This window comes from Pelodiscus sinensis, chromosome 1, assembly GCF_052426305.1.
Source record: "Pelodiscus sinensis isolate ZL-2025 chromosome 1, ASM5242630v1, whole genome shotgun sequence".
NCBI lineage: Eukaryota > Metazoa > Chordata > Testudines > Trionychidae > Pelodiscus > Pelodiscus sinensis.
This window is the reverse complement of record NC_143052.1, coordinates 165995262-166010748: the sequence shown is the minus strand read 5'-3', so window position 1 is coordinate 166010748 and position 15487 is coordinate 165995262. Positions and strand designations below refer to the sequence as shown.

Sequence of the window (15487 nt, the reverse complement as noted above, 5' to 3'; positions counted from 1 at the left end):
CTGATAAAACATTTCAAACAGAATTAAATGAACTTTAAGCTGCCATAAGATGGCTGGAACCATATAAATGGCTGATGATCCTTGGCTGAAGAAAGAGTAATTACATCACAGCATTCAAGGAAAGAGAGGAAATAAAGGGGAAAGTGGGAGCAGCTTTGACTATGACAAGAAAAGAGGCATAGTAAACAAAATGAAAAGAATCATTTTCAAAGAATCTGTAAAACTAAACTAAACTACCGGTACATTCTTCTATTCAGTTCCTTACATAGACCTCGTCATCGTAGTATCCAAGTGTCACCCACACCAATGCTTTAAGCATCTCAACCAACATCTTTGACATATGGTTTTGTTCCTCATTGCGCAGGGGAATTTGAGTAGTGATTTTTGAAATTTAATTGACTATAATAGATGTGCATTGTCCTACACATTTCTCTTATCAAAAGCAAGGTCAGAGAAATGCACATTGCATTTGGAGTGGAAGGTTGTGAGGCTTTGATGCTTCTTAGCAATCTGCTACCCTTACTTGGTAGACTGTTATCGTTCTTAGCAATTCTACAGCCATTACGGATACAAATTAGTCACAATGAAGTAACAATAGTGAGGGTTGCGGAATCAGGGCCTACATCTGTGAAATGCGGTCATATAAAACCGTTACTGTCACTACCAACTGCAATGCTGACAAGAACCAAGAGAACTTTATATTGTTGGATTCCAAATATAGTCTATATATAGTTCAAGAGAAAGTCAGGACCCACAAGCCAACAAAACAAAACAAAAGGTCAAAACCTCTGCAAACAATGCAGAGTAGAAGAGCAACATACAGAGGAGACATTTTGATGTTTTCAATCATCTCAAAAAAACACAGATTGTCCTCCCTCCATGTTTATTTTGTCTTCTAAGTATACCATGAAGAATTAAAAATCTGAAAACACTGTGCAGTCAAATCATTTAATTCTTGCATTCAAAAAAGCATCTTATACAAGTGTGCTATAGACTTACACTCCACTTTTCACATGAATTGATCTCGTCTCCTGACCAAACCCAAATTGCTGTAAATCAGGAATATCTTGATTGACAATGATCTTCCCATCATCTTCATCGGATTCAAAAAGGATGACTGATGACTCGATAAAATCCTAAAAGGCAACACTGAATGTTAAGATAAATACGTTAACTATTTAGGGTTGCCAGATGGTTTCAACAAAAATACCGGACACACTTGACATTACATCACATCTTATTTAGAAAATACCAGACATTTATATTTTCTCATTTATATTTTATCAATTTGTTTCCTCAACAGAAAGCTCAAATACTGGACTGTCTGGTTCAAAACTGGACACCTGGCAACCCTATAACTATTTAGCAACAGCGTGGTATGTACAACCTAGCAAAGGGATTTCTCATACTCTTATATTGTAAGCAGTCCTAACTATATACAATCAGAGGCTGGCCATATTTAGGGGCATTCATGTTCAACCATGTTTTTTTAATACTTGTATAGATAAGGGAAAGTGACTCCATAACCACATTACAAAGAAGAATTGTGAGAATAGTAGCCTAAGAATAACATTTTTAAAAACACTTAGCCATGCCCCCACCAGGGCTACCGAGACATGTTAGCAGCCAGTCACTTCCTGGAGGAACGTGGAGTCACAGTATGCAGGCAGTCTACCTAAACCCTGTTGCACCACTGGACTTTTAGTGGCCCAAAGATTGTGAACAACTTCCAGAGGCTCCAGGATCAATGGGCTAGTGACCACTGCTATAGGTAATTATGAATTTATTTTTGCAGGGAAGGGTGGGCTTAGCCTGGAGCTGCAGTCTCTAATGCCCCTGTTTCTGCATGCCACTGGATATGACTCTTAGTGGTCCTCTCCACGCAAGTACAGATGTAAGGTTTGCCAGTGTTAAAAGGTGACAAGGCCAATTTGTCTGCAATTTACACAGATTCAGTGGCCAAAAATCAGAGCCTTTAGAAGTAACTACAGGGAAAATAATTGTAAGCTACTAATAAAAATAAAGATATCCATATTTTATGTTATTTACAGTCGTCTTAAATTCTGACCAATAAATTACACTATTTAGATATTCATCAATGACACACACACACACACACACACACACACCCCTTTCCTAGGATTATAAACTCTTAAGATTTAGTACTGAAAAAATTACTTGTCAGCTCTCTGAATGGCACCGTTTATGTATCTAGAGCAGAGTTTCTTAAACTTTTGAGACCACGGAACACTAAAGAGTATTTATTTTTCCATTAATTGCAAGGCAAACAATGTAGGAGTGTTAAAAATAATTCCAAAAGGAGTCCAGTTAGTCTGTTTAACAGTTGCTGCACATATTTTAAATAAAACAAATAATGAACTCTAACTATATGGCTAAAATTGCTGATGGGATGGCTTTTTAGTAGACAATAGCTTAAGATATAGATTTTAGAAGAGTTAGTAACCAAGAGATTAAACAGCTTTATTTGCAACAGACGATATCTCTTGTAATGATTTTTGGAGTCAAATGAACTCCGGAAGCAGTGCTCTCAGACAGAACAGGTTTATTTTGCCCATCTATCTATGGTACCTATATAGCTCCCCCCGCCCCTGCATTACTGTAGCATCCCAACCTTTAACAATCTTTACTGAGATTCTCTTCACAGCATTTTATTGAATCAGAGCAGTGCTATTATCCCCATTGTACAGGGGCCTGAACCTGAGGCCCAGAGAGACTAAGTGACTGGCCCAAAATCACAAAGAAAGTGTGTGGGAGGGCAGAACTCAGAGCTATCAAATCCCAGGTTAGTGACTCAAACTACTGGTAGAATCAAACTGCAAGGCATCAACAGCATTAGTTGTTTTATCCTGATCATGTAATTTTTATAGTTATACCACTAGGTGCCAAACAGTTCATGGAGCACATTTTGATAGGAAATATATACTGCAGTCCAAACATTTAGACCAGTTCTTATCACTAAAGCACCACAAACATTTATAAAGTCATACTGCCCAGTACACTACTCTGGCAATGTAAAGGAGCCTTAAAACTTTTACACCCGTTTCCTACTCCTAGAAGAATTCAGAAAGACAATGGGAAAAACTCACTAAGCAGGAAGGCTACTACATTCTGCTCTGCCTGAGGGGTCAGAGCCTGTCCTACTCTTGTCTCCACAGAAACACCCCAAAGCCCTGCCCCTTCCCTTCATGCTGAAATAGATAGCAAGATGCTGATGTTTATTAAAAAACCCACCTTGACTGAACCTCCGGCCCACCTATTCATGGGAACTCAGCAGGCCCACCAATAAGGGAGGGCAAAAGGGCCAGTTGCCCCGGGGTCCAGCGATTCAAAGGGGTCTGGGGCTATTAGCTGCCATTGCAGCAGCTGAAGATCTTGTCTTTTAAATCGCTGCTGGAGCGCTGTGATGAATGCTCTGGGAGACTAAGGGCTGGGGTGTGGGAGTAGAGTAGCACGCTCTGGGGGAGGAGGGAAGAGGGTGGCTGACCTGGCCCTGCCCATTCTACCTTCTGGGAGCATGGAGCTGCCTCTCTCACACCTTGCCTGTGGACCCTGAGAAAGCTGTCAGCTCCCCTGGAACTCAGACACCTTTAAACTAAGACACAGACTCAAAGTCCCAACTCCCTATTTCAAAATGAGCCTCTGAGAAATGGTCTCTTGCTTTCAACCCTGTAGAAGTTTGTCCTCACTTCATGTCAGCTGTATGGCAGCGCTTACTCTATCACAAAGGACAAGATAAGCCTAAAATTCTCTTTGAGGTGACTTCAAAGATTACTGTAAATACAATAGTATCAACAATCTAAATATCAGCCCATATGTGTAACACATTCCATTTATATTTTTACAACAAGAAACAAAAGATTCAGAAGAGTAATGATAAAGAGGATTCATAACAGCAAGTTCCTGGCAGAAGGATATTTTCCTAATAGCAGAAGATTCATAGAAGCTTAAAGATTTTCACACCTCAAAAGTTAGCTACAATATTACTGATTTAAACATAAATATGTATCTCAGAATATGTAACAATTCCAGTATTTCCTTAAAAAGATCATGTCTTTTAAAGTCTCCGAATAACATGCTAGACTACCTGACATGGGTATAGACAATACAATGCTTCATGCCTAAATCTAAAGCGAAAAATTCCTAGAACATCCATAGTGATTAACAAGGAGACCTTTTTTTTAGAAAGCTACAGAAAAATATACTGACAAGCAGGTTTTTAATCAATCCCAGCAAAACTATAAGACCCTTCTTTGCAGGGAATGCCATTGCCCTAAAAAAGTCCTATTTCTCATTACCTGTACAGTAATCAATACACTTGGTTTATGACAGACCTGCTTAGTTGCACAATTATTTTAACAAAAGTTGATCATTAGATGCCGCATTGCAATCAGGACTGTATAATCTCAAAGTGACCACTCTTTCCAAGTCTCAGAAGAAAAGTCTTGTCAAATGCTTTTAAAGCTTACAAAAAGCTTCTTTAGAAATTAAACAGAAGCATATTTGAACAAAGGAATTCATAAAAATGTTCTAATCCCATGTCTCTCTAATTCATGAAATGTCCAAGATTGCTTCCAACATCAGACTGTGTCTCAGTTTCCAGTGGTAATTCAACACTGTCCCTACTAATAAAATTTTAGTTACAGGGATTCTCTCACTAAGATAACTTTATGGCCAAAATATTCTGGCACAAAAATCACTGAGGCAGAGTGTATTAGGAAGGAAAGGCTTGGAACAACTGTTGTGTTAGGAAGCAATTTATATTAATAAAGAACCACTTCACATACACATAGGTACATTAAGCTTCTGTATTTAGTCTAGAGCCTAAACAGCAATCTGTTCCCTATGCAGTTTTGCACCATTCTTAGAAAGTCGGCAACTGTAAATAAAAGCAAGACTGAAGACATATTCAGAAGCCCATATTTCCAAACAAACCAAAGTGGCTAAGACAGCACACAAAAGACATTCAGATAACTATAGTGATGGGATAAACGAAGACAAAGATGCATTGTCTCATTCTTAAAAAGTGACATTTCTTGTAATGGAGACCTTTGGAAAATTCTGCAGCAGGGAAGGATTTTGTTGTAATATACATTCTTTCCTTGAAGAAAGACCTCCTCGAATTTATATAATTGTCTACAACATGCTTGTAATTTTCACTGAACAGATGAGAGTGCAGGAAAAAAGAAAAAAAGGTTTTTTCTGCAAGCATGGGTTGGATGGGGAAGGGAACACACCAAACAGGAGACAAGCTCACAAAAAATAACTTATCTTCTGATCTATGAATCCATGTTTAACTTGAAATATAATAATAATAATAATAATTTAAAAAAGAGTACAGTAAAACACAGACTAGCAATTCCGGAGTGGTACTTACAGCCTGTAGGAACCGAAAAGACAAAAGGACACCATTAATACCCCCATATGAGTGTACATCTTCATAATCCCCCTCCTCCAGCAGGTACTGACGGCCTTTGTATTGTTCCTTTTCATAGGCAACCCATCTATAGTAAAAAGGGAACAATTATATGAAAAAATATAACACGTATCATAACACGTATCATAACAAGAATAAAAGGGGAAAACAACATCACAAATTCCTAAATATTAACACCTCAGTTGAGCAATACTTGTTATTTGAGATTACAACACAAACTGACCAAGCATTCTTTGTGGGTCAATATTTCACTTTATTGTGTGATCTCCAACAACAGTTTCCTTGTGTAACGGTTACAGGTGCAGCAACACTTTTGAGAAATGTTTCTATCAGTGCATTTCAACACATTTTCGTAAATATAATGGCTAGAACCTGCAGAGTTATACAGAGAATCACTGGTGGACAAACCAGCATCCAATTCTGGGAACGTTGACACTCAGGGTGAAATCTTGGCCCTGTTGTAATCAGTGGCAAAGCTCCCACTGACTTCTGTGGAGTCAATGTCCTCTGCTCTAACAATTAAATCCAATCAAATAGGACATGCATAAGAATAATGTATATGCAAAATACTTTTGTACTGCAAAAGAGGGGAATCATGCCATTTTAAGGTATCCTGATTAAAAAGTAAATTTCTGCCTCAATTTTGAGCGCTCTCAAACTTTACTTTGTGCACAATAGTACAAAAAGCTTTATAAGACTTCCAAATATTGTTCTACAAAGTGACATGGAATTAAAAGTTCCTATTCAAATTAGATTAATCAAATTTATGTGATATTTTAAAAGTGAGAAAGTACAATCAAATACTGTCAGTTAAGCTTCACTATTCAAGACAGAATTTACAATATGCACATTATAGCAACACCAACTCATTCCAGAATGTCAAAGGGTCTGAGTATTTCCTTCACAAAAACTTTCCTGCCAACGATTTAAAACTGCTATACAAATTTTGTCAGGGAGACAAGAATGGATTTATTTTTTATAACATCTGATTTGGAATAGTTCAGCTGTTTATGTTGTTGTAAAAAAATCCCCCACAAACTATAGAGGATAACTTTTAAAATGTGAAGTTTTCCAGAGAGCTGGTACATAGCATTTTTGAGTAGTGTCTAAGTATTGGCATTTAAATTTTCTAGGAATATAGCACTTGTGAACCCTGCAAAAATGAAATAATAGCTATACAGGGTGCATACCACCATAGTCATTTTACTGGGGAGTTAATGGGGAGAAATCTGAAGGACAAATTAAATGTCATTGTTAATTATTTTACTGCTGAGCTCTGAAATAGAAACCTTAATTTTATTGGCTTTTCATGCATTGTTCAAGTGGCAGACCCTGATGATGCTGAAGGTACAGCAGGTTGACTAGTTATACAGAGCTGCTGGAATATGCATTAAGAGTCTGATTCACTCAGGACTGTTCTACGGTACAGAGTTAGGTTGGCATACTTCTGGCTCAGTGCTATGATAAGTTTCATGTCCAATTTTATATATTTAAGCCAACCTAAATGCAGACACTACTAGGTTGACAGAAGAATTCTATGAACTAAGCTATCACCAGTCAGAAAAATGACTATTATAGTGATTGGAAAACCCTTCTTCACCATACCAAGTATCAACTCTCCAATACTGCAGCTGTGCCACAGGAGTGTTTCCAGTGTAGACAAACCTTCAGTTTCCAGGTATTAGATAATCATTTATATAGCATGGAACATGAGGCTAAAATGCTACCAAAATCGGCATGGTAGCTTTTTAGTACCAGTTTGCACAACTATAAATGACTATATATTGGGCAGAACCATGAAGAGTCAATTGACAGTACATCTTCACTAGGAAAAGAAAAGTGTGTTAACTCATTTTAGTGAATGCACGATAACAGATGAATGGTAAAATTCTATTGAAGACAAGGTACTTGACAGCTTTTATATGCATTAGTAGAGCAAACAGATGAGGGTTTACTTCAGTCTATTAACTCGTGTAAAAACTACCAACTTCTTTGTCTGTATTAGGATTTTACTTCATGTCAGTTACCACATTATAACTAACACAAGTTGAAAATATACCCTTTTTTCCCCTAGTGAAAACAAGGCCTAAGATTTTTTTTTAAGTAAATACATTTCTTCCCCTGCCCACAAAAGATATTTAGCTTACTTTAACTGATTGCCATTTGTTTTGTTGTTTAAACACATTTGCATATGTTAGTAGATATGCCACAAATGTTTTTTCCAAGATACAAATCTTTGTAGTTGCAGTTTATGCTAAAACTGTTTTTGGAAACCTGAATTGTAACTTGATAACTCAAAGATCATAATTTGTCATCTACCTTTTTATAGAGAACACTAAATACAAAAATGAAATATACTCACACTCCACCAATGACACGTATTGATCCAATTCCCTCGAAAGCCTCATTACTTCTAAAGAGTGTTGGGACAGCATCGATGTTTTCAGAAACCTCTTTGGCCCATCCTCCAAAGTATTTTCTCTCATATATTACTATCTGGAGACAGTAATTTGAAACAATGTATTTAGGACCTCAATTTTTAGGTATCTTAAATCTGATGCATGTAGTTCTGCATTGTCCAGGAACGCAAATCTTTTCTCAGCAACCACCATAATGAAAATTCTGTGCTGTGCCTTCTGAACCTTCCTGATTGCCAGTTGCTCTGGAGTTTGAAGCAGCTCTGGTACGATTTTGGACAGTCTTAGCAGGCTAAGGGCTTGTCTACACAGGAAAATTTACCAATATAAACAAACCACTAACCGTGTGGACACCTGTACCTGAACCAAAGTGGCCACATACACAGTTACATCAGTATAACTAAAACAGTACAGCTATAGTGATAAAACTTGTTGAATAACCCTAGTTAAAGGCAAATTCCCAGGCCATCTAGAATCTCTGCAATGCTACCCCACTCACATGCTGCCTATTCCAAGGCTTGCATGAGTGTTATCAGAGTGCATTCTTATGTTTGTATTCCTCAAATCCTGTGCTGCAGGACTTCAGAATTGGATCTGGGGCTCTTAGGGCTCTTTTATGCTGCTCCAGCCCTTTTCATTCAGCTTAAAGAAGCAAGCACCATAGGCAACGAGTTATATGGGCCCATGGTATCTGTGCTCCACCAATATTCCAGAGTGTGGGCCTGGCTCCACCAACATTTGGTCTTAAATTTTTAGAACTGTCCATTCATAGGACAGACCAGTGCAACCACTATGGACTCTGTGCTTCAGGGGGACCTACTGAGTTAGTGAGGGGAGGCCTGGAGATCGGGGACCATATTTCCCTATGCCAAAGGAGAGGGGAGGCTGCTGGCACTTGGGGATTCGGAGGGGGGAGGGAAGAGGAGGTGAGCCACCAGTGCTCAGGGCTTCAGCCCCACAGTGAAGTTCAGTGCAGGGAAGGTGAGGTGCCCACACTCAAGTCTTCAGCGAGGAAGGGGAACTGCTGGTGCTTGGAGCTTTGGTGGCTGAAACCCTGAGTGCTGGCGGCTCCTTTCCTCCTCCCACTATAGGGGAAATACAGGATAATGTATTCTTCGCTTGGGGGGAGGGGGGGGGGAGAACATCAGAATTTGTTGGCATCTGAACAGCTGCCTGGATGCAGGAAAATTCCAGGGATTCCTTTACCTCTTGTTCTGCACAGTTCCTCATTCAAGACCCTTCACCATCGTCATAGGTATCATGTACTAGAGTAACTCTATTCATGCAATTGGCCAAGCTATAGATTTGTGTTTTTAAACAAGTTAATGGGGGCCATATATGTTTCTCTGGGAAAAGAGGGAGGGTGCGGAGAGGGGAGGAAATGTATTTCCTTTCTCTTATTTTCTGAATATGGTGAAGTAGACATTTGACCTACAGGGGTCCTTTGTTCAATGATGCCTGTGGAAGTGTCAGCCAAGAGAAACTCACTTCACACTGTAGTTCTTTTAAAATTCTCCTCCAGACAGACATTCAGTTACCTTGGAAAAAATCTTGCCACTGCTCTTATGTCTCATAAAGCACGTGTGACTCCTGGGCTTAGGAAGTAGGCGGAGGCAGAATGTCTAATCTAATATTACACAGACAATAGAGAAGGTTTTTTTCCTTGCTAAGAAAAGGAAGTAGTCTTAAATCAGGGTCCCTGTGACAGAATCTTTTACTGGCAGCATTTGCAGTGCTTACCTTAACATTCATAGGCATTTGTACCTTTAGTCCACCCTAAAATATAACACATACATAATTACATAATATCTGAAATTATATATCCATAAGTATACATTTAATAGTCTTAGAGAAGTATCCAGTTCTTGCAGCTATACTAGAGGCTTCCAGTTTGTGTTAAATCTAATTAAGATTTAAATACACATATAATTCACAAAACCAAGGAAAGCCAACAAAGCTGATCTACAAACACAGAATATTTTATGAGCCTGTGAATCAAATAATTAAAATACCTTATACACGTTTGCCTTTACTTGCACTATGGAGCCAAATATTTACTAGAGGTTGGACCCCACGGGTCCGGCACCCTCAGGACCTGAGTGGTCCCAGATGAGGGAATTGCCAGACCAGGAAGGTCCCCTGCCACTGGTCCCCTCAGCCTGCTGTCCCTCCCCGCAACCTTATAAAGATCAGTTTCTTAAAAAAACAAAAAAGTAACCTTTAACACTATCACATATTACAACTTTTTTAAAGAAGCAGGGACCATATACCAAAAATGTATTATCAAAACATTTCACCAGAACAGGCTGATGAGTAAATTCCCAGGAATGAGAACAATGTAAGCCATCTATGAAGAGAGGGAGAATATGGCATAAGAATAACAATGTTCCAACACTGGAAAAAGTAATCAGGCAATGTAGTAATCCTTCAAAATACTTGGAGAACGGGAGAGATTTTGAAAGGCACAAATAGAAGGTAGGTGCACTTCTCACACTATCAGTGGAAGCTAGGCATGTAACTGCCCCTTATAGTTTTGAAAATCTCCCTCTGGAACCTTTATGTATATATTAAAGCTATGTGCCATTGTACCCATATCCATCCCTTTCCATGTATATATCTACAAGCTATACATCAAAGGACTATTAGGCTGCCTGTGTTTCAAAATTGCTTTGCAGTGCAGAGTCACAAGAAGACTACCAGGAGGTCTGTAGCAGTTATTTCTTCTTCTGATTTGGCACCTGCAGCAGATTCTAGCTGTACCAGTATGCAAAGGTTTTCTGAAGAATCTTTTATAATCAGTTATTTTTGGTTCCAACAAAAACTGCACAACTCTAAAGGCACAACTTTTGGTCTTATCTAAAGAGTCTGTTAATGTATATCCTCTTGACACAAGTTGTTGGATTTTTTAAGATGTCCTCCTACATTAAATCAGGCGTTCCTTTCTTACTTGAACATTCACATAGTTCTGGGGGTTTGCATTGAAAAGAAAAAAGGAAGAATATTATCTCTACAGAAATTTGCTGTCATCGTCTGCACTCTCGAGTTATTGCAGCTCACCAGAACATCCAAACTGCAGATGGGCCAAAACCCCAAAAACTGAATCCAAACTTTGTATCTATAAATAGGCCACACCTAGGCTACGTCTACACTGGCCCCTTTTCCGGAAGGGGCATGTAAATTTCATGAGTCGTAGTAGGGAAATGCGCGGGGGATTTAAATATCCCCCGCGGCATTTAAATAAAAATGTCCGCCGCTTTTTTCCGGCTTTTAAAAAAGCCGGACAAGAGCATCTACACTGGCCCCGATCTTCCGGAAAAAGTAGGAATAAGACCCTCCGGAAAAGGGCACTTTTTCCGGAGGATCGGGGCCAGTGTAGACGCTCTTTTCCGGCTTTTTTAAAAGCCGGAAAAAAGCGGCGGACATTTTTATTTAAATGCCGCGGGGGATATTTAAATCCCCCGCGCATTTCCCTACTACGACTCATGAAATTTACATGCCCCTTCCGGAAAAGGGGCCAGTGTAGACGAGCCCCTTCAGTCTACATCCAAAAACTCCTAAACATAGGGAATGTGAAATCCCAATTTTAACTCAAATCTTGTAATGTTCTGATTTGACTCACATGAGAGGGGTATGAGTTGCAAACGTGCACCTCTCTCATCCCAGTGCAAAGTAGTACATCTAACCAGGCTTATTTGGGAGCTCCAAGGTTATGCCTACATAGCAGTGTTATTCCTAAATAATGTAGTGCATGTCTACACAGAAAGCCTGCTATTTCAAAATAAATTCAAAACAACAGGCTTCTTACTCTGACTTCTGTAAACCTCATTGTATGAGTAGTAAGGGAAGTCGGGGGAAGAGTGCTCTATTTAGAAATAACTGCTGTGTCGACAGCACCAAAACTTGAAATAAGTTATTTCAATTTAACATAGGCAATTAGCGTGGCTCAAGTTGCGTAGCTTATTTCGCATTTCGCGCTGCTGCATAGACTTGCCCCAAATGTGCAGATGTGGGATCGTAGCAACTTTTAAGATGAATGGCAAACACTTAATACTTTATGGCATGACGTGTATGTTACACAGGCAAAAATCTCTAAAAAATTGTAAAGAACATATTCAACTCAAAGTTATCTTTAGATCAAATCATTAAAAAGGATGCAACATTCAGAATATTACAACTCTCTCACCATTTTTAGGGGACGCAGAGATCTCACATCTGCTGCAGAAATTTCAGATGGGGAGCTGCCCTCCTCCAGAACTATCATTTCTCCTTTGTAATTAAGATCTGAATAGGCAAGCCATCTATAGTAATGAGGAGAAAAAAATGATTTGTTTAATTCAATTCAATATGTTAAGAGCATACATTCTTTTCTTGATTATATTAATCAGGGCTACATTATATGCATCATATAGAAATATTAAAATTTTGAATGTATTGCTACAACCTTAGAAAGTTCATTTAAGATTTCTTCAAGATCTAACCCAAAATTAGTAAGACTAGAAAACATTGTGCACTTGTCATAAAAGGCCATCATCTTATACTTGAATAAGCAAAACAAAGATTACTATTGATGACTACAAACATCTGGAGACCAACACCTGTATCAAACTTTATCATGACCCGATCATTCAAAGTAACACAAAAATCTCTGAATGATTCTAGTGGGCTTGGCATCAGACTGATTAAAATATGTTCATTCACTACATTTATTTGAAAAACTAGGAGCTCTTATTTTGAAGTTAAGATCTCTGAAGCATGGATCCGTCCTTCAGACTATCATGTTAAAAGGAAGTATGTGTGTAAGGGTGAGATGGGGAAAGACTAGGAGGGTTATAGTGGGTAGGTATGAGACTAATGGACAGTGACGAAGAATGGAGGTGGCGGCTTATATGCATGTGGAGGGCTTAAAATTTGCTATCTAAAAAATTGTGAATAATTAGCAATTAGTCTAGATAAGACACTTCTCCTTTCCTTGTAGTTTTAGAACTCAATTTCTAATCTTTTTCCAAACTTCACAAAAAATTCTGCCTGAGGATCAGAAGTGGCATGTGAAGCTTCAGGGAAACTGGATTCAGAATTGGAAGCTAGCTTCAAACTATGGAGTGGCTCCTTTGACTCTGTAATGATACTGGAAAAAGAGGAAAATGTATCACTCTAGAACTAGACTACAAAGTTCTATGCATCCACCTGACAAACATATTCCCTCTGCTCAACACATGAAGTGCTGGACTGGTAAGGGAGTCTGGATTTAGATTATATTGCATAGCCTCTCTAACTAGCCATGTAGAAAACGAGGGTTCAGCTGCCACTTTAGGAGTGCTTAAGTAAAACAATATCTGTTTTTGGAATTCAATCACATAGTTATGCTTTTAACAGTATGGCTGGGTAAAAGGACACTATTCGTCTCCAGTGAACAAGAAGTTAACTCTAGATGAGCTTTCTCTAGCTATAAAAGTGCTGAAGGAAAGGTCTACAAGACTGGTTGATAAGGAAACATAAGGAGAATGCCTTTGTGAGAGTCAGGCTCCATACCACATAATCATAAAACTGGGCTGAAACAAACGACGGAGACTATGGTAACTTTTTTTTAAAATAAATATTATGCCTTCAGAAAAATCCTGTTGACTGAAAGTGTTTTTCCTACTATGTCATTCCACCAGATTACAAACTACTATTAAAGAATTCAAATACTTACGCTCCTGAGTTGACATTTATGTCAAAGGTGCTTTTAATATCCAATTCTTCTAAGTTGGCAACTGCACTCTGTATGCAGACAGGAAACCCCTCTGTGCCAGTTTGCGGGCAAAACTCTATTTCTGGAATGCTGCAATCCTGAAGAAACCAATAAGACTACAAAGGTTATTTACATTTGGAAAGTGTGCTAGTACTGCTAGAAATACAGGTACTTCATTTTTAAACTAGATTTCATTTTTTTCTTAATGTAATACCTGCGAGTTCTGCAGAAATTTAAGATTGGAATTTTCAGAATTCTAAGGGAGTGAGACCTGCAACTTCCACAGACTTTCCATGGGAGCTTAGCACTTAAGGACTTCTTTCAAAATCTCAGCCTAAATACACTCCTAGCCCAGGAGGCTGGGGCCATGTACCCTGCCCATGCTTCAGGGCTGGAGACATGCACAATCTGCCCTCTCCATGCTCCGGGGTGGGGAGGTTGGGGTGCGTGCGTCCACCCACCCTCCTACCAGTGGTGATGGTGGGTGTGCGCAGCATGTTGCCCCGCCTCCCTGTGGAAAGATGGCTTGGTTCCTGTGGGGGGCAGGACCTCAGCCAAAGGGGCAGGGGTGGGGGTCTTGCCTCCCCCAGCTCTACCTTTACCAACAGCCATGGTCCCACCAAAGGTTAATCCTCGTGAACTGCTGCAGTTTTGTTGCCCACCCCGACTTAGTGTATAATAATTTAAATCATTAAAGAAAAAAAGATTCCAAGTTTAATATATTACATACAACCTAGATTCCAATTCAGGAAAGAATTTAAGCACATTCTTAAGTCTATCATTATTTCAGGAAGAGTATTTCATTTCCAACCACTAGTAACTCATGAATTTTACTGTAACTGAAGGGTGTATTTACCAATCCTGAATAAGGATACTACCTTGGAAAAAGGTCCCAGTGATATTCAGAAATTTATGTAGGACTGCCCGTCATTATGTTTTGCAATCCACACTGACTTATACCTTCAACTTGTGTAAATTCAATTTTACGTCACTTTAAATAAAAGGGCAGAATTCCAAAGACAAGTAAAGAAAGTGAAAGCCAAAACAAATACTTCCAATGCCAGGTAGCTACTTAATGCTTTGTTTACACAGTATGTGTTAAGATGTGGGCACTAGCATATTGTCACTGGAGCCTATCACTTCTGGATAAGAGCTTGCCAAGCCTCACAGTTCTTCCCAAGAAGTGTGCAAAGATTGACGTTAACTATGGTAATTTCAACACACATGTAAAATGTAGCACCAGTGTTTTTTTTGTTTTTTTTAAATGACACTACAACTCATCCTAAGGTTTCCTTTTAGTCCTTGGTTGGGCAAAGCAGTTAAGCATATGCTCATGTCCCACTGAAGCAAAAGGGCGATAACTAGGCACTTTAAAAGCTTGGCATGTGATTAACTACTTTGCACAGGTTAGATCATCAAGGTTGAAACTCTCCCCCCTACCCTGGCCCTATAATTCAGATCAGACTGGGGAGAATTCCCCTGACACAGACAGAAGTAAAACTGTTCTCTGAAGACCCTCACAAAGCTATTGGAGGCAACAGGGATGGGAAAAGCAGTACGAAGTCTACAGACATCTTTATGGTCTATAGGGACAGAACTAGGAGATTATCTAAATTAAATCAGGGACAGAGACTCCAGAAAAGTCTAGGATCAGATACACCTCAATTGTACTGCACAGAATCTCACCCCAGGATTGGAAGGCTCTGAACAGGTTCCACTGAGGCAGTAACAAATTATCCAAAAATAAATGCAAGTCTCTCCTGCTGATGTACAAAGTTATTTGGAAGTTATTGGACTGTAAGCAATAAAGTAGTAATTCTGGTAAAGTTACTTCAGAGAAATGTTATTTCTCTTTCCCCAAGAGGCCTATAGTACTGTAACATA

The 15487-nt window shown here is 39.0% G+C and overlaps 1 protein-coding gene across 1 annotated transcript in view; it reads right to left on the bottom strand.

Annotated features, from left to right (window-relative positions):
* CRYBG3 (crystallin beta-gamma domain containing 3) overlaps nucleotides 1-15487 on the bottom strand; it is a 116835-nt gene that overhangs the window by 35770 nt on the left and 65578 nt on the right. Inside the window, exons 8-13 of the mRNA XM_075908983.2 lie at nucleotides 13565-13701; nucleotides 12056-12170; nucleotides 9613-9648; nucleotides 7818-7951; nucleotides 5396-5522; nucleotides 1000-1136 (exon numbers count right to left, since the gene is read on the bottom strand). Coding sequence (XP_075765098.2) covers nucleotides 1000-1136; nucleotides 5396-5522; nucleotides 7818-7951; nucleotides 9613-9648; nucleotides 12056-12170; nucleotides 13565-13701 — 686 coding nt within the window. The remainder of the gene's footprint in view (nucleotides 1-999; nucleotides 1137-5395; nucleotides 5523-7817; nucleotides 7952-9612; nucleotides 9649-12055; nucleotides 12171-13564; nucleotides 13702-15487) is intronic.